The sequence below is a fragment of the Gekko japonicus genome, unplaced genomic scaffold, assembly GCF_001447785.1.
Source record: "Gekko japonicus isolate JY-2015 unplaced genomic scaffold, Gekko_japonicus_V1.1 scaffold83, whole genome shotgun sequence".
Lineage (NCBI taxonomy): Eukaryota > Metazoa > Chordata > Lepidosauria > Squamata > Gekkonidae > Gekko > Gekko japonicus.
The window spans coordinates 615,007-637,686 of NW_015168655.1; the positions used below are offsets into that span (position 1 = coordinate 615,007).

The window sequence follows — 22,680 nt, forward strand, 5'->3', positions numbered from 1 at the left end:
CAGAGCCCAGGAACTGTACCTACCATCATTTTGTCCAGACCCCAAACATCCTAGAGAGAGGACCTGGCACACCTTAGATGTTCGCAAACCCTAAAGGCATATCTGATCAGAACAGCTGATTTCAGGAAGACTGAGGCAATGTTCATTAACATTTCTTCCCCAAACCTGGGACACAAGATGTCCAAGTCAGCCATCAGCTATACGATAAAATCTTGCATCACAGAAGCCTACAAAGCTCTTCATCTTGCGGTGCCCTCAGGGGTCACAGCCCATTCAGTCAGGAGCTCATCCACCAATGCAGCCTTAGCCAAAAATGCATTGGTTGAAGAGGTCTGTCGAGCAGCCACCTGGTCCTCTGTGTCAACATTCATTAGACACTACAAACTGAATATCTTCAAATCTGCAGATGCTTCATTTGGAAGGAGAGTTTTACAACACGTCATAGGAGAGGAGACTGATCTCCCACCCACGGCATAGGGTACTGCTATGTAAGTACCCAAGATGTCCTCCGCCTCAGAGGGAGAACAATGACCCTTGGCACTTACCGTGAGGGGTCCTTCTACTCTGAGGTAAGGAGGACATCTTCCCCCACCCGAGTAGATTTTTTCCTCTATTTCTATGATTGTGTCTGAACTGAGTGTGGCTTTTATCTACTCTATATTCCTGAGTTTACTGTTTATGTATATAGTTCTTTCAGGGATCCTTGATCCTCACGCTCATTCCCTGGTTTGTTACTATTAACAACTCTATTCTTGTTTACAGTTCTTCAGATTACTTAGTATTAGGAAAGAGTGTTTTTTCCAGTACTGCTGCTGGGAATCCCTGACTGAAGAGGGGGCGTTCCCAATCCACACAGGAAGAGGAAGAAAGAAATTTGTTCCTGCCTCTCCCTGATAGGATGGTGGGAATCACCCAAGATGTCCTCCTTACCTCAGAGTAGAAGGACCCCTCACGGTAAGTGCCAAGGGTCATTCTCTTAGCCCCACCTACCTCACAGGGTATCTGTTGTGGGGAGGGGAAGGGAAAGGAGTTTGTAAGCTGCTCTGAGACACTTGAGTGAAGGGTGGGGTATAAATCCAATGTCGTCTTCTCTCTTAATTTTGTTATCTGATTAGAGAGAGCTAAATTCTCAGTTGAACTTTCAGTTTTTTTCTGAGGCTTTGGTGCAGTCTCTACCCTACCTCATTCTGACCTTTCTTCCCTCCGGCAAGTTAGGGCAGTAGACTTACTTTTTACCCCGTCTGTGGGTAAATGTGTCACAGTGGTTTGAGAGAGAGATGAAAAGGTCAACCACATCAGGTCAAAAGGACAGCAGAAGGCATGCAACTGTTAAGAAGCAATGAAAACCCTACATGCTTTCCTCATGAAGATTCGGTATCCTTCTAGGTGCAGAAATGCATACTAGATTTAAGAGCTGTATATGTCTACAACATGCCCACTTTGTTTTTAAAAGCATTTCGCCAATTCAAAAAGAGAAAATATTTCATGGGAGGTTTTATTCAGCACTGAAAAAAAGGTCTTGGGGGGGAGGTTTTTTTTTTAGTTTTTCTGGGCCTTCACATCCTGCCACTATGACATTACTCCCAGCAAGAGGCAAATCCAGTATAACATAAAATAAATGAGTATTCAGAGATGAGCGAGATAATTTTTAATTTATTCATTTGAATTCTGATTTTCTACTCATTGGGAATGGCTTGCAAATAAATACAAATATAATTTAGACCCAAAAAATATACAACACAGTTCCAACCCTGTCTGACAATGGTCTTTGAGTCACTGTCCCAGCATATTCGGGATGTCAGGCTATGAGTTCTTTGGTTCTTGCCCTTTGGCTCACACCACACTAAAAAAGAATTTCTGCTGATCTTCCCCTTATGCTCCCTACACTTCCCCTCTCCCCTAGGGAGTGGCTTTTTATAGAAATTAAGTGGGAGGCAGGAAAGTTACATTGTACTATTGGAAAACTTAGTCTGCATCCATACTTAAACCCAAACTCTCAGTGCCAAATTGTGGACTGGGAGATGTCCTTCAAAGTGAAGACCCCAAAGAATGATGTGAATCCCCACCAGAAGATGCTTTGATTCACATGGGTGGCACTTCCTCACCCAACTTTTCTGTGCTGTTTCTGCCATGTAGTGGCTGTTTTAATTGTTAGAGCTCATGTTGGTCCATTGTTCTTCAGGATATGTGAATTTCAAGTATGTTTCCTTATTGAACATAGTGGAAAATCACTGTTTTAAAATTTAGTTTATACTTGGCCTTGTAAATACCATTTATTTATTAAATTTATATCCCGCCCTTCCCAAATGGGCTCAGGGCGGGTAACAACGAAGTGCATAAACAATTAAACAAAAGCAAAGTGCATAAACAATTAAAATTAATAATATAATTCATTTGAAAAAGAACTAAAATCCTTATGCAGTTCAGACCCCCTATAAGCTGGATTGGTGGTACTGTGGCCGTACCAGGTTCATATAGTACCAAACTCCACTTAGGACAAATAGGGCAACTTCTATGCAGGGAGGCCAAATAAGTGGGTGTCCACTGCCTCAACTAAAAGCCTGGTGGAACAGCTGTTTTACAGGCCCTGCGGAACTGTAATAGGTCCTGCAAGGCCCTGATATCAAGTGGGAGCATGTTCCACCACGTAGGGGCCAGGGACAACCAGAAGGTGTTGAGCAGCAGAGCACAAGGCTCTCTGGGGGTTATATGAGGAGAGGTGGTCCCTTAGACATGCAGGTCCCAGGCCGCTCAGGGATTTAAAGGTTAATACCAACACCTTGAAACGGATCCAGTACTCAATTGGTAGCCAGTGGAACTGACAGAGCACCAGCTGAATACACGCCCACATAGGCGTCGCAGTCAGAAGGCGATTTGCTGCCTGTTGCACCAGCTGGAGTTTCCAGGTCAGGTTCAAGGGAAAGCCTGTGTAGATCGAATTACAGTGGTTTAACCTGGAAGTAACCATTGCATGGGCCACTGTAGCCAGATCCTGGGTGGAGAGAGAAGGGGCCAATTGCCTGACCTGCTGAAGATGATAAAAGGCAGACCTGGCAATGGTGGCGACCTGGGCCTCCTTAGAAAGTGAGGAATCCAGGATCTCACTAAGGCTCCTAATCCTTGGTGCAGGCACCAACTGTACCCCATCAAGAGCCGGGAGCCTAATGCCTGAACCTACACCACCCCGACTCAGACACAGGACCTCTGTCTTTGATGGATTCAATTTCAATCGACTCTGTTGTAATCACCCAGCCATGGCATCTAACACCCTGCCCAGATTTTCTGGGGTGGAGTCCTGCCGGCCATCCATCAACCAACAGATAGAGCTGGGTGAAGGGGGCACATATAGATGTTGAAAAGCATTGGTGAAAGGATTGCCCCCTGCGGCACACCACATTCAAGTGGGTACCACTGGGAGACCCTTCTACCAAGTGCCACCTCTGTCCCCAGCCATGAAGAAAGGAGGAAAACCATTGCAAGGCAGTCCCCTGAACTCCTATGTTGGCAAGGTGGTGGGTCAGCAGATCGTAATCGACTGGGTCAAATGCTGCTGTCAAATCTAAGAGCAACAGCAGCACTGACCTACCCTGATCCAGCTATCTCTAGAGGTCATCTATGAGGCCAACCAATGCCATCTCTGTCCTGTGACCAGGGTGGAAGTTGGACTGGTATGGATCCAGGACTTGTGCTTCTTCCAGGAAATCCTGAAGTTGCTTGGCCACCGCCTTCTCAATCACTTTACCCAAAAAGGGCAAGTTAGACACTGGGCGATAGTTGGACAAAACCACAGGGTCTAAAGATGGTTTCTTCAAGAGTGAACATATCACTGCCTCCTTCAACCCCACAGGGAAAGTCCCTGTTGAAAGGGACAAGTTGATAATCTTCTCCAGGGGGTCCTGCACACCGTCCCTGCAGGCCTTAATCAGCCAGGACAGGCATGGGTTAAGGGGCAAATGGTAGGGTTAACAGCTGCTAGGATCCTGTTGATATCTTCCAAGGAGAGTCAGTCAGAATGGTCCAATAAAGGACGAGAAGACAGGCAAGGAGCTTCCAGTTCCCTTACTGTTTCAATTGTGGTCAGGAGGTCATGGTGGAGCGACATGACTTTATCTGCAAAAAAGCTTGCAAATGCCTCACAGCCAATAGCCAATTCCCTATTATTTTGTTTGCCTTGCGGCAATATTGTCAATATTGTCAATGATGGAATTTTAAATAATTGGACTGGGTGAGAGCTTGCAGATGGCAAAGGAAGCTGTATAGAAATCTTTCTTTGCAGTCTTCACTGTCATCTCATATTGTCAGGTTCAACAGAGCAGTTGCAGTCCACAATGATTCATAAGAATAGGTTGCTTTATTACAAGTCACTATTGAGACACTTTCATGGTCATTGTCAGGAATGAAACTCAAAGCCAAGCATGTACAGATATAGGCAGTTCAAACAGTAAAGGTAAGCCAATGAATACAGTTCGCGCTCAGTAGGAATTCGAGCGGGAGAAAACCAAGGCGGGAGATAACTGTCAGCCATTTGGTTCACACCGCCTAGATTGGGAACGGCTGCAGCAACAGTCTTATCAACTACAAAGGCAGCATAACATTCCAAAGTCAAAACAAACGGCAAAGCGCTTGGAGGATGAGAACTGGGAAATGCAGACTAGTCCCCCCCATCATACAGCAGGCAGGTTACACAGAGCATACCCAGAATACAAATGGCAGTTTACTGGCACATATGCTTTCATAAACATCCTATAAGATGTTCTTGCCGCCTCATCACAAGCACGCCGCCACCTTCGCTTTAACCATCTCGGTTCCTGCTTCATCATCCCAGATGATACCCCAGAGCTAGTTTGGCTCTAGAGAGAGCCCTGGCACTCTCATCAGTGTCTTGGGAGAACTGGTGATGTCAGTCCTCCACCAGATCATCTAACGAGCTGCCAGGGGGCCTTGGATCCCACAGAGCATCCTGAAGCCGCTTAGGGTCCATTAGGCTCTGTGGGCAAGCATAAATCTGCTTGCCACCTAAACAGGGAGGATTTGGTATGCCCAACCGGACCTTCAAGGCATAATAATCTGACCATGGTACCATCTCCGCAGCTTCCAGATCAACATTTATCCCCAACTCAAAAATCAGATCCAGCATGTGGCCTGCTTGATGCGTGGGAGTCGATATAAATTGGGAGAGTTCCAGTGCCTCCACGAATGACACCAGGCCTCTAGCCTGAGAGGATGACGCATCATCGGCATGGACATTAAAGTCCTCCAGGACCAACAGCCTGGCGTATTTCAAAGCCCAGCCCGATACAGCGTCCAACCGGCCAGGCAGGCTATTTGGTGGTGCATTAGGCAGTTGATACACCAACCAAACTCTCCTCAGATTCCCATGCCAGCCCAGCACATTCAATGCCAGTTAATTTTGGTGCATGGAGTGCCCTGAAGGAAAAAGAATCTCAGATAAGCAATGCCACTCCCACCCCCCGCCCATTAGTCCAGTACTGGTGGAGGACTGAGAACCCTCGTGGAGTAAACTGGGTTAGAGTGACAGTTTCACCCCCCTTCACCCAAGTCTCAGTCACAAAGGCCAGGTCTACATTTCGCTCTGCAAGATAGTCTCGAAGAATGGTGATCTTATTATTAATAGACCCGGCATCTTTCCTTAGCCCCACAACCCCCCAGCAGGTCCATAGCCCGAAAAAATTTGGTGGGGGGCACTGGGGGACTTGATGTCATTGCCGATGTCACAAAAATAGTTAAATAAAAATAAATAAGAGCCAAAGAAAGGGCCCCTCCCCACCAGAAAACCTTCCAGGACCAGGTAAAGCTACCACAGTGGGTAGGTGGGTGGTGGGAAGCGAAGGTGAGAGAAAAGCAACACCTGCTGCTACTGCAGTGAGCAAGGGTAATGGAAGATATGATGGCAGCAGAAATCCAGTACCTCAGAACATGTTCCACTTTCTACCTTTAGAATTTTTGGTCTGTGACTTTAAACCGTAATGATGGCTAGGGGCTTTGATCATATCCATGTAATCACAGTTCCACTTAAATTTTTCAGTAATCAAATTAACTTCCCTGACATCCTGTCATGCATCTGGGAACTTAATCTGAGCTCTGGGTTGGCATTAAATCTGACATATTAGCTCTGGTTTATTGTGACAACATCATTAGACTCTGTAGGCCAAGTCTATGAGGCTAAAACAAAATAAATTTCAGTGGGGATAAATGTAAAGTTCTGCATTTAGGTAGGAAAAATCAAATGCATAATTATAGGATAGGGGAGTCTTGTCTTGACAGTTGTATGTGTGAAAAGGATCTAGGGGTCTTTGTAGACCATACACTGAACATGAGTCAGCAGTATGATGCGGTAGCTAAAAAGGCAAATGTGATTTTGGGCTGTATAGTGTCCAGATCACTTGATGTGATGGTATCGCTTTACTGTGCTCTGGTTAGACCTCACCTAGAGTATTGTGTTCAGTTTTGGGCACCACAATTTAAGAAGGATATAGGCAACTTGGAACGTGTCCAGAGGAAGGCAGTGAAGATGGTGAGGGGTCTGGAGACCAAATCCTATGAGGAAAGGTTGAAGGAGCTAGGTATGTTTAGCCTGGAGAGGAGATGACTGAGAGGTGATATGATAACCATCTTCAAGTACTTGAAGGACTGACATGTAGAGTATAGTGTGGAGTTGTTTTCTGTTGCCTGAGAAGGTCGGACCAGAACCAGTGGGTTGAAACCAAATCACAAGAGTTTTTGGTTAAACATTAGGAAGAACTTCCTGACAGAGTGGTTCCTCAGTGGAACAGGCTTCCTTGGGAGGTAATGGGCTCTCCTTCTTGGGAGATTTTTAAACAGAGGCTAGATGGCCATCTGACAGCAATGCTGATTCTGTGAACTTAGGCTAATCATTAGAGGGAGGGAGGGAAGGGTTGCTTAGCTCTTGTGACCCTTTCTTACATGCACAGGGAAATACTGATAATCACTTTGGGGTCAGGAAGCAATTTTTCTGCAGGCCAGTTTGGCCGGGGATCCTGGAGGTTTTTTGTCATTTTCTGGGAATGGAACAGGGGTCACCAGGGGTATGGCGGGAGGGATTTGTGAATTTCCTGCATTGTACAGAGGATTGGACTAGATGACCCTCTAGGTACCTTCCAACTCTATAACTCTATGGCAGTTGGAGCTTGATTCAAGATTTCTCAGCCAGAAAGCTTTCAGTCACACTCACTGTTATGAATGACAGGTGCCCAGGGACCACCCAAACAAGAGAATAAACTGCATTCATCTGCATTCACCAGACATTTGTCATGACACCTGATGCCAGTATACTGGTCTCATCCTTGTTTTCTTTGGGATTCTCTTATGTGTTGTTTCTTACTTCAGTGTCCTAGAATGCTATGTTCTGCCTTAAAGCGGCATATTGAATGTGTGTTATTTGTAAAGCATTCTGAATTCATTACTCTATCAGTAGTCTTATGAGAATTTTTTTTTTTAATTTATGGGAATTAAACACACAAAATCATTCTCATTGGGGTTTATTTATAATGGGTCCTAATGTTATGGATTCATGTGTTCTCTTTTTTTAAGTATGATCACAACAGAAAATTTGAATTGTATAAGCTTGATACATTTATTTTAACAGAGGTCAGAATTCATGTTGAGAAGTTAATTATTGTTACAGCCATAATTGCTTAGAAGTAAGCTCTACTGAGATCAAACTGAGATTTGCTTCCCTATTAGAATTCTTGTGATTGTATTCTCCTGTAGCAATAAACACTATTTACTGAAGGAATCAATAGTGTAGTGTTAAGCACCTACTTTATGGAACAAATACTGCTTTATGGAATGAAGTTTGCACAAATATAGGGCCTTGATGATAGTGTATAAAAATCATGTGGAAACTGCTTTCTTTTTCCAAAGGTTTGTGTACCGAAGGTCTCTATCGTGTTAGTGGAAATAAAACTGACCAAGACAACATTCAGAAACAGTTTGATCAAGGTAATAGATTACTTGCTTAATGTCAAATACAGGGGGATGTGGTGAACTGCTGTGTATGGAATATTGTCTGCTTTATTTAAAACCCTAAACCCTAAAATAGCCTTTGTCTGATAAATAGAAGAACTTTTAACATGAATTCATGTAACTACAGGAGCTGCGGTGGCTCAAGTGGTTAAGACGCTGAACTGCAGGCTGTGGAAGGGCAGTAGTTCAGTGGTTCAAGACCCGGGGGCCGCAAGACAGGGTGAGCTCCTGTCTCTAGTTCCAGCTCCTGTCAACCTAGCAGTTCGAAAGCAAGAAATTGCAAGTAGATAAATAGGGACCACTTCGGTGGGAAGGTAACAGCGTTCCGTGCGCCTTGGTGTTTAGTCATGCCGGCCACATGACCACGGAAACGTCTTCGGACAGCGCTGGCTCTTCGGCTTTGTAACGGAGATGAGCACCGCAACCCTAGAGTCGGATTCGACTGGCTTTCGAGCAAGGGAACCTTTACCTTTACCATGTAATTAACATTGCTCTTTCTAATAGAAACTTGATGGTCAGGTGTCTGTTGGTAGGATAATGAAACTTCCCTCTGACATGTTAGGGTTTGCAGAATCATCAGATATTTGGAAAGGTAGTGTTTTGTAAATTAGAAAACAGTAAACTCACTCAGAGAACAACCTGATAGACTGATCATAGTAACCAATTTCATTTTAAAAACCAGGAAGGATTAATTTTTAAATCCAGTACCTCAGAACATGTCCCATTTTCTACCTTCAGAATTATTGGTCTGTGACTTTAAAATTTAATGATGGCTAGGGGTTTTGATCATATCCATGTAATCACAGTTCTATTTAGATTTCTCAGAATAATCAAATTCACTTCCCTGGCATCCTGTCATACATCTGGGAACTTAATCTGGGCTCTGGGTTGGGACTGAATCTGGCATACTAGCACTTGTTTATTGTGACATCATTAGACACTATAGGCCAAGACTATGAGGCTACAGGGCTCTGGATTGACACTGAATCTGGCATTTTAGCACTGATTCATTGTGATGACATCATTAGACATTGTAGGCCAAGACCACTAGTTTGTTCACATTTTGCATTACTTTCTGTTATAATTGAGAGGTCACCTTTTATGTTCTGAAGGCCACTGTAGATTGTCAGGTACTGGATGCACCTGTGTATCCACAGTGTTTCTAAGATGTCTGGGTGCAGTGGCCTTAATTGTGAATCTGTCAAAATGTATTCAATCTTTTCTTAAGGTGATAAATGGCCTCTAGATTTGAAGAGTCCATAAATACAGTCATCAGTGCTGAATATATCTTTTAATTAGCAAGTTCCTGTGTTGGGGCCAAGCCCATGCCTGATGCTGGCCAGTGTTTCATTTCTTTAGATCAGAAGGTAGAGGATTGCTATCATTTTAAATCTTTTTTTCCCCATTTCCCATGTTCTCTTCTTGCATAACAAGGGAGCCTTGAGGAAATTTTCTTTTGCCATTTCATCTTTTTTCTTTCAAGTTTCTATATCTGCCATACGTAATTACCTAACCTGTATATTCTCATGAGGGTTCCAACACAAGATCTGTCACATTCACAAGTAGATTAGTACATCTCCTCCCCCCCCCCCCAGCAGATCTTCTGAAATACAGTGAGGGTACCCAGCATCCAAATAACAGCTCTTCTGCATGGCTACCCACAGTTCCAGTCACCTGATCTTGCTAACTTTTATCCCAATTTTGAATGTATAAAATGAGAGATGACAGGGGCTCTTTTCTGACCATGGTTCTGAAGTACTTGGAAGCAGTGTGAGTTCTTCCTGCCTGTCTAAGCCTTTAAAACTCATCATGACATCAGAGATGAGATTATCCTCTTACCTGCAGAAACATGGTCAAACTAAGATGATTGGTTGTTGTTCCTTACATTTTCTTAAGTTTCTATTTTTAAATGTAAAGATTCCTTTCTTACATGGCTTCAAATTTTCCAGAAATTATAGATGGCTGCTAATGGTTCAGATATAGTGGTTCATAGAATATTAAGACGTGTGTATGAATAACTTAAGTATTATCTTTTGTCATCTAGCTAACACAGTGTCCTAGTACTATAAAATATATTGTGACATTGCATTTCGAAAACTATATTTTTGTAGCAGTACAAAGTTGCATGTTGAGGGGAAGGGAGTGACTTCTCAGCCACAGAGCAAATGGATGCTTTAGTATATTGTGAAGCTATTTGGAATGTCTGGCTTGCTGTTCTACATCATTACATTACTGATAACTACCTGCTCTTAAGTGTTAAGGGGGAAAATTGCCGTATAACTATACAGTGTTGCCAATCCCCATGTTTTTTCTTACCAAGCTCTATTGTTTGCTTGCACATGGTCACTTACTATTCATACTCCATACTAATAAAATTGTTAAACTCAGGAATAATGTATGTCCCCACCTCCAACTATGCATTAATTAAAATATTTTTATTCTCCCTTTCCTCTTTAAAAGGGGCCCCAGATGGTCATTGTGTGAAAACAATCTAATTTTCTCTGGCATTATACTGATTTTTTATTTGTAGTAATACTGTTTTACTAACTAATTTTATAATATTACCTTATAGATCATAGTATCAGTTTGGAATCTATGGATGTAACAGTAAATGCTGTGGCTGGAGCCCTTAAAGCTTTCTTTGCAGATCTTCCAGATCCATTAATTCCATATTCTCTACATCCCGAATTAGTTGATGCATCAAGTAAGTATCTTTTGTGGAGTATTTGCCATAGATAACTGTTTATACCTGGGAAAATGCAGTCTCAAATGAGTTGTGATGGGCCGCAGGCGAAGTTTCCCGTGTGATCGTTCCAGCGCACTCAGATTGCATCACTGATCCCTCAATGAAGCGCGCCGGAAACACGCAGTGAAGAAACAATCCCGATTCACCTGCCACTGCGTCTGATCACGCAGTGGCGGGTCAAATTACTGCGGCGCAAATAGGCTCTTGAGTTTTCTCAGCTAAAATGTGGTTCTCCTAGCCTCCCAGGAAAAGCCACTGTTGGAGCCAAGCCTCACTTTATGAGGGCACTGCTTGTGGAGGTTCAAAGGTGGTTTTGGAGTGTTTCTCTCTTGGGAAAAACCACCCCAGGTACTGGGTCTGTGCTGCTGGTTATACATAGAATTCCTAGTTTGGTACAGAAGAACAGATCTCTTTTGGTAAAGGCAATATGAAGATTTTTGCCTTTGACACAAACATTAATGCATACTCTTTAAGAAAATAGATTTTGTTCATTTTGTAGGTAACCAAGAACTGAATATGCGTGTAATCTTATGTATAAATTACTATGGACCCAAGTTCCTTGGGATTTTACTTTTACATTTTGGTTAACTGAAAAAAGACATCGTTTAGAAAGGCCAGAGCCATTCCAAATGTTCCACACCAAATTTTTGCTGTAACAAGCCTGTTGGAATATTGGGTTGGATCCCATATAAAACTTCTCTGCAACTTCCTCCCCTCTCCCATTGCAGCCTAAAATGCCTCCCAAATACTACACTTGGGGACAGAGGGACCACCAGAAGCAGCGTGATGGGGGAGTTGGAGGGCTGCTGCAGCAGAATAGAATTAACACTTCTCCCCTTGTCTGTAGTTTTCAGTGGGATCCAACTCTTTGCTTCATAATTAGGGTGCTGTTTTCAAACCTGGAATTTCCCCCCTGAATTCCAAGTTCTAAAAAGTAATCTTAATGGCTAATTTAACAGCAAGTAAAATTTCATTTGATGGTCACTCTCCTTCCCTCTGCATAAAAAGGGGGTTGCGGTGCTCATCTCCGTTTCAAAACTGAAGAGCCAGCGCTGTCCGAAGACGTTTCCGTGGTCATGTGGCCGGCATGACTAAACACCAAGGCACACGGAACGCTGTTACCTTCCCACCGAAGTGGTACCTATTTATCTACTTGCAATTTCTTGCTTCCGAACTGCTAGGTTGGCAGGAGCTGGAACTAGAGACGGGAGCTCACTCCGTCATGTGGCAACTCTGGTCTCTAACTGCTGAACTACTGACCTTCCACAGCCTGCAGTTCAGCGTCTTAACCACTTGAGCCACCACAGTCTCCTCCCTCTGCATAGGGATTAGTAAAATTGTTCATCTTTAAATGCCTTTTTAGTATTTACGGAACAATTTTTATTTCTACAGAAATCCTTGATAAAACAGAACGGCTCTATGAGTTAAAAGAAATTGTGAAGAAATTTCATCCAGTGAACTATGATGTCTTCAGATACGTAATAACTCATCTGAACAGGTATTTATCAGTATCAGTTTAGAGATAAATGAACTAAACTAACATTATGAATATTTTGGTGATGTGTGAAGATTATCTCTCACCATCCTATGGGGACTGATAACATGCAGTTGGAAAGCATTATTTGTACACTGCAGTACTATATTATTAGAGTCTTGTATGTATTGAAGAAAGTGGGTGACCACCAAGGACCTTTGAGGGGAGAAATCTTGTTTTCCTCTCGCCCATTATTCCTTTTTCTAAAAAAATCCCCATAGCCTTTCCCTGTTTCTGTCTCTCCATCTCAGCCACCAGCCCACCTAACTTTATCTACAACCTTATTTTCAGCATCACTGTATTTTTAAAAAAAGATTTTACATTGTTCAGTGAACCTGGGGCTTTTCTCAGGCTTGTAGAAAGATCTGTCTTGTCTGTCCATGCCTCCAGTCTCCAGATTTAAGTATCCACAGATAGGGTCATGTTGAAAATTAGATGTATTGATGCTCTCTTATTCATTTTGAAAATTTTTAGTTTTGATGTGATCCCAAAAGTACTGTTCTCCCTGTGCTTGATAAGATGTTACTTCTGGTACGCTAGAAGCACTAAATCTATTTTCCATGTGAACATTAATATATCGCTCTGAACTTGCTATCCATGCAGGTGGGTAACTGGTTCAGGAAAGATCTTTGACATTGCTGTATATAATAGTCAGGGACTCATGAAGCTGCCTGATACTGAATCAGACCATTGGTCTGTCAAAGTCTGTATTGTTTACTCACAGGGTGGATTTGATTTAAATCAAATCGATTGAAATCATTATTTAAATCACTAGTAGGTAAGACTAGATTTAAATCATGGTTTTCTACATAAAGACTCATTCTTGCTGGTGTAATATTAATATTCACAAGCAGATGAAGGTTTTGTTTTTAGAAGAACAGCTTTTCAGACTTGTTTTACAGATATCAAAAAACTACTGATTTGGTTATACTATTAGAAGCACATATAGATCGTTCACCTCGCAATATTTTCATAACTATCTCCAATTTAATAGGTTATTCATTCATATTTGGACAACTTTTCTGCTGTACTTTATTGGAAGGAGAAAAATAATCATTACCTTAATAATAACAATTTAAATAGTTTTATTTAACTAAAACAATAACATTATAGCATATGTATTCTTGTATTCCTTAAACATCCATGTTAACTGATGGGGTTAAACAGAATATATATATTTTTAAAAACAGACTACACATGAAAAACTTAAAATACTGTCCTCTGTAGCTCACTCATCTTCATTTTCTTTTGTAATCTGGAAAAGAAAAACAAGCTTTCTTGCTTTATCAAGTCCCAAACGATTTCTCACTTGAGAATGAATGAGTCCAAAGGAAGAGCATATTCTTTCTGTACTAGCAGAAGAAGCTACTGCTGTTAAAAGTGAAATCATTACTTCAACAGTTTTTAAATACAAGTACTTAAGTGACTTCCACCAATTCACTGGTGTGACTTTCTTTAAAATATCATCAGCAAACATGTAGTATACCCATTGTTTTAATTGTTATAATGTTTTATTGTGTTTTAATGTTTAATGTTTTAAACTGAAATTGTATTTATGTTAATGATGTTACCCGCCCTGAACCCGCCCGCGGGATGGGCAGGATATAAATGAAAATAATCAATAATAAATAAATTTTCTTGAATGGTTTCCCCTTAGCTCTGAAATTTATTATAGTTGGCATTACAGATGCAAGGAAGACATTCTCTTCTTCTGTTGTTATACAAGCACATACAACAGGACCATTGTGGACATTACTCCACCCATGAAGATTTAGGTTAACAGTTTTACCCTCTAGAGCTGTTGCACATTGCTCCATTTCTCTGCCATCCACTTTATCCAGCAATTTCCCTGCAACATCTGCTCTGCTGGGTGGACTGTCTCCTGGTCTCAGTTACTAAACCATATTCATGAAGTGTGGGTTTTCAATCAGATGGAAAGAAGAGTTTGACGTGTAAACAAACTGGGCGATTTTTCCCATCAATTAACTTTTTCTAATCTGTTGGTTTTTATCACAAACTTATCTATGGTGATTCCTGGATGGTTGGCTTTTTTCCCCCTTTGAGATGATATACTGTGGATGTGTGATGCATACGATGTGACTAAAACACTATCCTGGACAGATAACTCTGAAACTGTAGGACAGGAGAATAATGATCTCGAAGGTGGATAGTTCCATAATCTTTTCTGTTGATGATGGGTTCCCCTAAACAAAAAGTCAGTGCTGTTATTTTATTATTTATATAATTTCGGGTTATTTTGTATTACTGATGGTATTCACTGCCACTCAGTACTGCCCCCAAAAGGAATATTTGCTTGTTTCAACTCTTTATTTCTTCATCACAATTGTATCAAAATGACAGTAACATGCAGTAATAATACTAAGAAATAAAATTTTGCTCAAACATGGCAGTTCCTCAAGGCAGTCTTTAAGAAATATGGTGAAATCAAAACGTTTACCAACCTGAAGATCCTGCCTGTTCAAACATGTTCCTTTTGTCGTCTTCATCACAGCACTTCTCATGATGTTGTTTCATTCAGGCCACCAGCCCTTGCGTTTCTTCATTGCAGTGTTTGCATTTTGCACCCATGCCTGCCTCACCCATAGTTAGAGGAACTTCATTAAAATATTCCCAAACTGGGTCTCTTTTATGGCCTGCTGCCATTATAGGTTTTCTCCTCCAGGGAAAGAATAATAGGATAAACCTCAGACTATATATATATATATTATTTATTTATTTATATTAAATTTCTACCCCGCCGTCCCAGCCAAGGCCACCTCAGGGTGGCTTACATACGATCGATGCATAATTTACAATAAAACATAAAATATAAATTAAATTAAATTAAATTAAAACAATTCTAAAACCATTTGGACTACATAGTAAAGTGCTTGTGACATTAATTTCATAATGGCGCTGCTGTTCCGTTTTCTCTTCTCACAGTCAGTTCTTTGGTCTTCTTTAGTTCTCTTTCTGGTGGCTAGCTCAGGCTGTTAGAATTCCAAGAGAAAAAAACAGGGCTCCCTACCCCTTGGCTATCAGTTCTTAACAGTAGTGGTGGCTCCAAAAGCCTGGTGGAAGAGCTCCATTTTACAGGCCCTGCAGAACTGCAAAAGGTCCCGCAGGGTCCTAATCTCCTCTGGGAGCTCATTCCACCAGAGAGGAGCCGCCACTGAGAAAGCCCGGGCCCTGGTTACTGTCAGCGTGGCCTCGTTTTGACCCAGGAGGGCCGGTCAGTTCTGAGCCCCTGATCGCAGTGCTCTCTGGGGGTACATGTCGGGAAAAGTGGTCCCTCAGGTATGTAGAACCCTGACCGTATAGGGCTTTAAAGGTAAGAACCAGCACTTTGAAGCAAATCCGGTATGCTGTGGGCAGCCAGTACAGTGCCTTTAGCACAGGCTGGATGTGCTCCTGAGTAGGGAGTCCCATCAGCAGCCCCATGTAGAGACAAGAGCAGCCCCATGTAGAGAGTATTACAGTAGTCCAATCTCAAGGTGACCGTTGCGTGAATCACTGTTGCCAAGTCGTGTTCGAGGAAGGGAACCAATTGCCTGATCAGCCGAAGATGATAAAAGGCCGATTTGGTAGTGGCTGCTACCTGGGCCTCCATCGTTAAGGAGGTGTCTAGAGCGCTCCGAGACTCCTAACCTCTGGTGCTGGCACCAAAGGAGCCTCATGGAAGGTTGGAAGCGGGATCCCTACCCTTGGGCCACCCTGACTCAGGCACAGGACCTCTGTCTTCATTGGATTCAGTTTCAGCCGGCTCGGCCTAAGCCAACCAGCCACGGCTTGTAACACCCAGTCCAGATCTTCCGGTTTGGAGTCAGACTGACTGCCCAACAGCAAATAGAGCTGGGTGTCATCTGCATACTGGTGACATCCCAACCCATGTCTCTGGGCAAGGGGGTGCATATCGATGTTAAAAAGCATTGGGGACAGCACTGCCCCTCGGGGAACTCCACAGTCCAGTGGGTGCCTTCAGGATAGCTGTTCACCCAATGCCACCCTTTGTCTCCGACCTTGGAGAAAGGAAACAAGCCACTGCAAGGCCAGTCCCTAGACTCCAGTGTCAGCAATGCAGTGGATCAGTTGCTGATGGTCAACCATGTTGAATGCTGCCGTCAGGTCTAACAGCAAAAACACTGCTGTTCCACCCCGATCCAGATGCCTCCACAGGTCATCCGTGAGGGCGACTATATAAGATGGCGCCGAGTAGAGAGTCTTAGTGCTAGGGGCTCCTGCATTAAAATCAACTTCAGCCCGAGCTAGTGGAACAGAGATTGGTCGCACTACCTGGGCAGCGCCCTGCCCCCTCAGGTTTACCAACAGGGACTGCAGCAGCAGAAAGAACGAAGACCCTTGGATGTATTGGGGAGAAAAAGATGAAGTCAATAATTCAATGGATATGACCTACAAAACATATCCAAAAAGAGACAAATTGACTGAAGAACTGAACATGAGACCCCATGAAAGAATGACAAGATAAGGAATTATTGAACCAGTAAATGAAATACCTACTCAAAGAGAGAAAAAATAAGAATATATGGAACCTCAAACTACTTTAAAAATTGATTATAGATGGTTACCACCAGAAGATACTTCTAATCTACAAGGGGAAAAGGCACAAAATTAAGACTTTAAGACTTAAGAGGAGAAATCAGAGAATGAAGAAGATGAAAATCTATGGAAAAGCTCCAAAATTTTGTGGATAAGAGAGAATGCACTAGCATCAAATTTTTGGATAAGGGAGACAGTCCCTCAAGATTTTATAAAGGTCTGAACAATATAATTATTATACATCTGTTCAAAATCCCATAAATGAATTGAAACATTGTAAAATATATTAAAAGAGTATAAAAAAATTATTTTTAAATATATGTGAAAGATCATTGTAAGAATATAAGGTGAAATTTGGAAAGCAAATATTGAGGTATTTAAACAGGTAATTTGATGAGGTAATGAAGTCCCCTATTATTTAGATATCTATGTAAATGCTTGTGTATGTATAAAACTACATGGTTTAGATTTTGAAATGGATTGAAGAATACAATAGTTAAGTATACAGACATATAACCTTTCATAGAATACAAAAACCTATGTTTAAAAATATGCAAAAGATTTTTGTACAAATATGGTATGAAGTATCTAAGCATGTAAATTGATGATGTAACAGAACCCCTCATTTATGTATTTATATGTTTTGTCTGTATGTCTGTCTTTATAAAAAATAAAATCTTTTATTAAAAAATTACCTTGCCCAGAAATAATACATTTGAAACTGGGTGGTAATTGGTTGGATCTAAAGGATCCAAAGATATTTTTTCAAGAGCAGTACAACCATGGCCTCCTTAAGATCCTCTGGGTAGAGCTCTGTCTCCAGGGACAGATTGACAGTGTCCATCAGAGGGCCCCGTATCCTCTAATCACCGGCTTTCACCAGCCATGAAGAACACTGATCAACGAGGCATGTGGTTGGCCTAACAACACTCAGGATTCTGTCAGCATCAGCAGAGGAGAGCAGGCTGAAGGAATCAAAAACTGAATCCAAAGATGGCCAAGGGGACTCCTGTTCACATACTGTGTCAATATTGGCAGGTAGGAAATCATGGAGCGACAAGACTTTGTCTGCGAGAAAGCTTGCAAATGCCTCAGAACTAATGGCCAAATTTCAATATCTATTTTGATACCTCTCATTGAGGGACGTCAAAGACCTAATCACCCTAAACGGTTTTACTGGGTGAGAGCTAGCAGACGCAATGGAGGCTGAGCAGACTTCCCTCTTTGCAGCTTTCACTGCCATCTCATAGGATTTCATAAGCATCTACTTCTGGTTTTGGCGTCCGCAATGGCAGCCACGTTCTCCAGGAGCTCTGGGAGACGCGCGCAAGCGCCTGCGGCTTGGAGGGGGTGCAATCGTCCGCACCACATTTAAGAACTTACCAGACTTTTGCTGGGATTCTAGAGCCTCTGACAACTTTCTTTTGAAAAGTAAACAATCTCAAACATGGCGCCGAAGAAAGAGGAGAAAGACAAGCAATCAAAGCTGAAGCCTCTTGCCGGAAGTGCCAGCCCAGCGAGTTCTGTCCCTAGACAGGACATGACTGCAGACTTTCAAAGGATGCTGACGGAAGCATTGCGCCCTCTGCTGGAACAGGTTACAGCCTAACATCAAAAGCTTGATTTGCAACAAACCCAACTCAATGAGACTGTAAAAAAAACGGATAGAACGGAGCAACAGATTAAAGAAGTGGATGCCAACACAAAGCAGCTTAAAAAACAACTACAGGTGATGGAGGAAAAGAGAACAACTGACGAGTCTCAATTATTACAGCTGCAAATGGAAAGAGCAAGCTATGTCCTTAGATTTCAAGGAGTCCCTCAGGAGAAAGGAGAAGATTTAAAGCAGCTGATGAGTCAAGCTATCGCCCCGGTGGCAGACATAAAAGCGGATATACTTCAAAGCGAAGTAGATACGATCTATAGGTCGTATTCTGAATTTACAAGAAAAAATGATCTGCCCGGGGAAGTGATGGTAAGATTCTCCAGAAGACAAGTGAGAGACCAAATTCTCAAAGCGACAAGTGGAACAGCCTTGAAGATTAAGGACAAAGAAATCAAAATCCTAAAAGACATTCCATTTGAAATAAGAAAGAAAAGAAAGAAATACAAGGACTTGGCATTATTTCTACAGAAAAACAACGTCCCCTACAGATGGAATGTGCCGGAAGGCATAATCTTCAAATGTAAGGACAAAAAAGAAAAGAATGACTGTCAAAAAGGTTTTGGAGTTTTTGCAGCAACAAAATTGACCAGCAGGCGAAGAAGTAAAAAAGAAAGATGACAGCACCAAAGAGAGTGATGAAGCGGGAGCAGCTGAATCTTCTGACGAGGACTCAGATTCGGAATTGGGGGTGGTAGCCCCCAAAACAAGCTATCAGTTGAGAAAGAAAAAGGATATATAATGAGTTGTTATTGTTTCTGGAATTCTATATAATGATTAATAAGCATTTCTTGAATTGCTTTTTATTCAGGCAGATGTGCCAGGTATAAGTGTTTGTAGCTTTTATATGAAGAATATGGCTGACCACATCTAATGAACTTTAAGCAACTTTTAAGCAAGAAGCTAACTTTGTAAGCATTATGTATGATCACCATTTCTTGGGGTTTTAGTGGGTTTTCTTTACTTTCTCCTATAGTTTGTAGACTCAAACAACAGCCATTGGCTTTGCAGCAACAGCCATTGTTTGCAGCAACAGCCATTGGCTGTTGCTTACACATTTTGGATGTGGAAATTTCTCTGGATTTTAGAGGCTCACTTTTTTCTTGTTGAATTGGTTGGGAGATTGAAGTTTTCATCTGTTTCCTTAATGATAGCTGATGTTGGCTTACCTGGTTGCAGAGTTTCAGATGGTTCTTTTAAGGAGGGTAACAAGTTATGTGTCAAAGAATGATCAAAAGAAAGAGGAAAGGGTAGCAGATCAGTTGTGTAATCAAGCACATAAAGGAAGAAGTATCAAAGACTTTTGGCAATGGGGAGTGAGTATCCTCAGTCAAATACAACTTGCTTCAGGAAGATATTGTTGTAATAATTGTGTTTTTGTTTTGAAGACACCATAGTTGCTTATGGCTTCTTCTTCAGCTTCAGAAACATAAGTAATTACTCAGTTATGTGTGATTCTCTGTAACTGTAGACTAGACCCTGTATGTAGCTAGCTCTAAAGTTGTGAGAGTCACTTCTGTACTCCATGCTTCATATGTTTGTCCCCCTTGATTATCATATTCTTTCTGACTTACCACTGCTTGCTTTGAGGTCCTTAAGTGTTGATCTTTTTGTGTGTGTGTTTTATAGGTGTGTTCATGTATGCTCTCCAGACCTGTACAGCTGCTGAAGCTAAACATACTTGAAGTCATAACCTTAAAAGCAAGATTAGTAACTAGAGGGCATAGATATTAAGTCCTAGATATTGTTTCCATAGGCTGCTGCCACTGCTAAAACCTTGTCCTTTGCAGCTGAAGAGGTTTCTCAGACTGGAGTCAGTGATGTGGAAAAATTTCCAACCCACATATCTATATATCTAATTCCCAAGGCGCCCCCTGTGTGTGGATATCTAAATCTGCACATCAGGGGCACCTGGGGGGCAGGGAGATTTTCCTGCGCATGTGGGGCAATGCCCAGGTGTGCAGAAAAATCTGAAAACTGTAAAAAAAAGGTAAAAGAGCACCCCCTGCGCATGTGCAGGAAATGCTCTCAGAACGGCTTCGCTGCCACCAGAGAGGGGGAGAAGGCTTGGCTGGACGGTGGCTGTAAGCCGCTCAGCCCTCGCCACCGCCCAGGGGGGAGGGAGAAAGTTTGGCGGGCCGGCAAGGCCTCGCCACCAGGGAGGGAGGGAGAAAGTTGGGCAAGCCGGCGAGGCCTCGCTGCCCCCGGGGAGGGAGGGAGAAAGCTTGGCGGGCCAGCGAGGCCTCGTTGCCACCACCGCTGCCAGTGGGGGAGGGAGAAAGTTCGGGGGGGGGCAGCAAGGCCTTGCTGCCTCCGCTAGGAGAAGGGGGAAGCTTGGAGGGGTGCGGGCCTCGCCGTGGGTGCCAGGGACGGGGGTCAGGGGAGAAGGCTCACCTGCGGCTGCTTCCTTCTCCCGTGGAGCTTCTCCTCCCCCCGCGAGTATCACGGGTCCCCCTTCTTCTGTAAATTTATTTGTTTACTTACAGTCCACCTTTCTTTTGAGGCTCATAAAAATGCAGAAATTACTTATAGGATAATGCATGCAGCAACAGTACATACTGTACACAATAATGTAGTCCCATTTGTTTCCTTTTATTAAAGCATTCTTTCTGAACCATTCCATTATGATAAATCCTTATTACTTTTATAAAAATACTCTCCTGAGTAATTTAGTTTTGCATAGTTTGTGAAATGCCAGGAGAGTGGGAGCCTTTTTGGCTGTCTCAAGCAGGTCATTACATAAGGTGGAGATCAAAGCAGAGAGCCTGCATTGCGGGGAGGGCGGGCTACAAATTTGAATAATAATGAATGAATAAATAAAATGCTCATGTGTAGGTAGTTGTCCATCTTGCCCATTTGTTCCTGCAGAAGGCCTGGCTCAGATAAGTGAAGCTGTCATATCAGAGCATAGAGCTGTTGTGTTGCAAATCAGTCATGCTAGATGGGCTACTACAAAAAGCAAACGGAATAAAATAAAGAGACTGTAAGAGCTTACCGCATTACAAAAGAATCTCTAGAGACTTTGACAAAAAGCAAACAATTCTCAAACATGGCGCTGCCAACGGTGAAGGAGTCTCGAGATAAACAAGCGAAAGCAAAGCTTCTTCCCGGAAGTTCCAGCCCTGCAAGTTCTGCCCCTAGACAGGACTCAACAGCAGAACTTCAGAGGCTCTTGTCGGAAGCACTTTGCCCTCTGCTGGAGAAAATCACGGCAATTTACAACAAGCTGGACACACAAGCGCAAATGGTTGCAAACACACAGAAAATCGAAAAAACGGAGCAGGAGCTTAAAGTGATTGATATCAAGTTTAAAAAGATGGGTAAAAAAACTGCAGGCACTACGGAAAAGGTGTCAAATCGAAGAATCTCGAGTATTACAGCTTCAAATGGAAAGAGCAAGCTATTTCTTGAGACTTCAAGGTATCCAAGAAGAGAAAGGAGAGAATCTGAGACAGATTGTCGGCGACGCTCTCGCACGCTCTTGCACCCATGGCAGAGATGACATCGGATCAACTTCAAGGCGAAATAGATACGGTCAACGGATCATATTCAGAATTTATTAGAAAGAATAATTTGCCAGGGGAAGTTACAATAAGATTCTCTCGAAGAAAAGTGAGAGACCAATTACTGAAAGCATCCAATGGAGCTACCTTGAAGATAAAAGACAATGATATAAGAATACTGAAAGATGTTCCATTTGAGATAAGAAGGAAAAGAAGGAAATATAGAGACTTGACTCTATTTCTACAAAAGCATGATGTTGCCTACAGATGGTTAACACCCGAGGGACTAATCTTCAGATATGCAAATGGTAAAGAAAGGAGTGACTCTGTTGAAAAGGCTTGTGAATTTTTGCGTCAACATAGCAGTCCAACCAAAGAAAGTGCGACCAATGATGCCAAAGAGAGCGAGGAAGAAGGAGAGGCTGGATCCTCTGAGGAAGACTCTGACTCTAAATTGGGGGGGGGGTCCTAAACAAGGCTATCATTTGAGACACAGAAAGGGGAAAAAATAGAGTAGCAATGTGCTCTGGAATATCTAAAAAGAAGTTTATTGTATATCGTTCTACAATCTTTTTATGAAATTAGAAATGTTGATGAAGCACTTATGTTTAATTAGATAGATGGTCATTTTCAAGGAAAGTTAACTTGGGCTTAACTTTAAAGATAAATT

General features: G+C 42.3%; 1 protein-coding gene across 2 annotated transcripts in view; it reads left to right on the plus strand.

Annotated features, from left to right (window-relative positions):
• The window catches only part of ARHGAP5 (Rho GTPase activating protein 5), a 66,845-nt gene that overhangs the window by 41,702 nt on the left and 2,463 nt on the right, over positions 1–22,680 (plus strand). For both annotated transcript variants that reach the window (XM_015415205.1, XM_015415206.1), the window contains 3 exons: positions 7,906–7,983; positions 10,580–10,711; positions 12,146–12,251. In XM_015415205.1, coding sequence (XP_015270691.1) covers positions 7,906–7,983; positions 10,580–10,711; positions 12,146–12,251 — 316 coding nt within the window. The remainder of the gene's footprint in view (positions 1–7,905; positions 7,984–10,579; positions 10,712–12,145; positions 12,252–22,680) is intronic.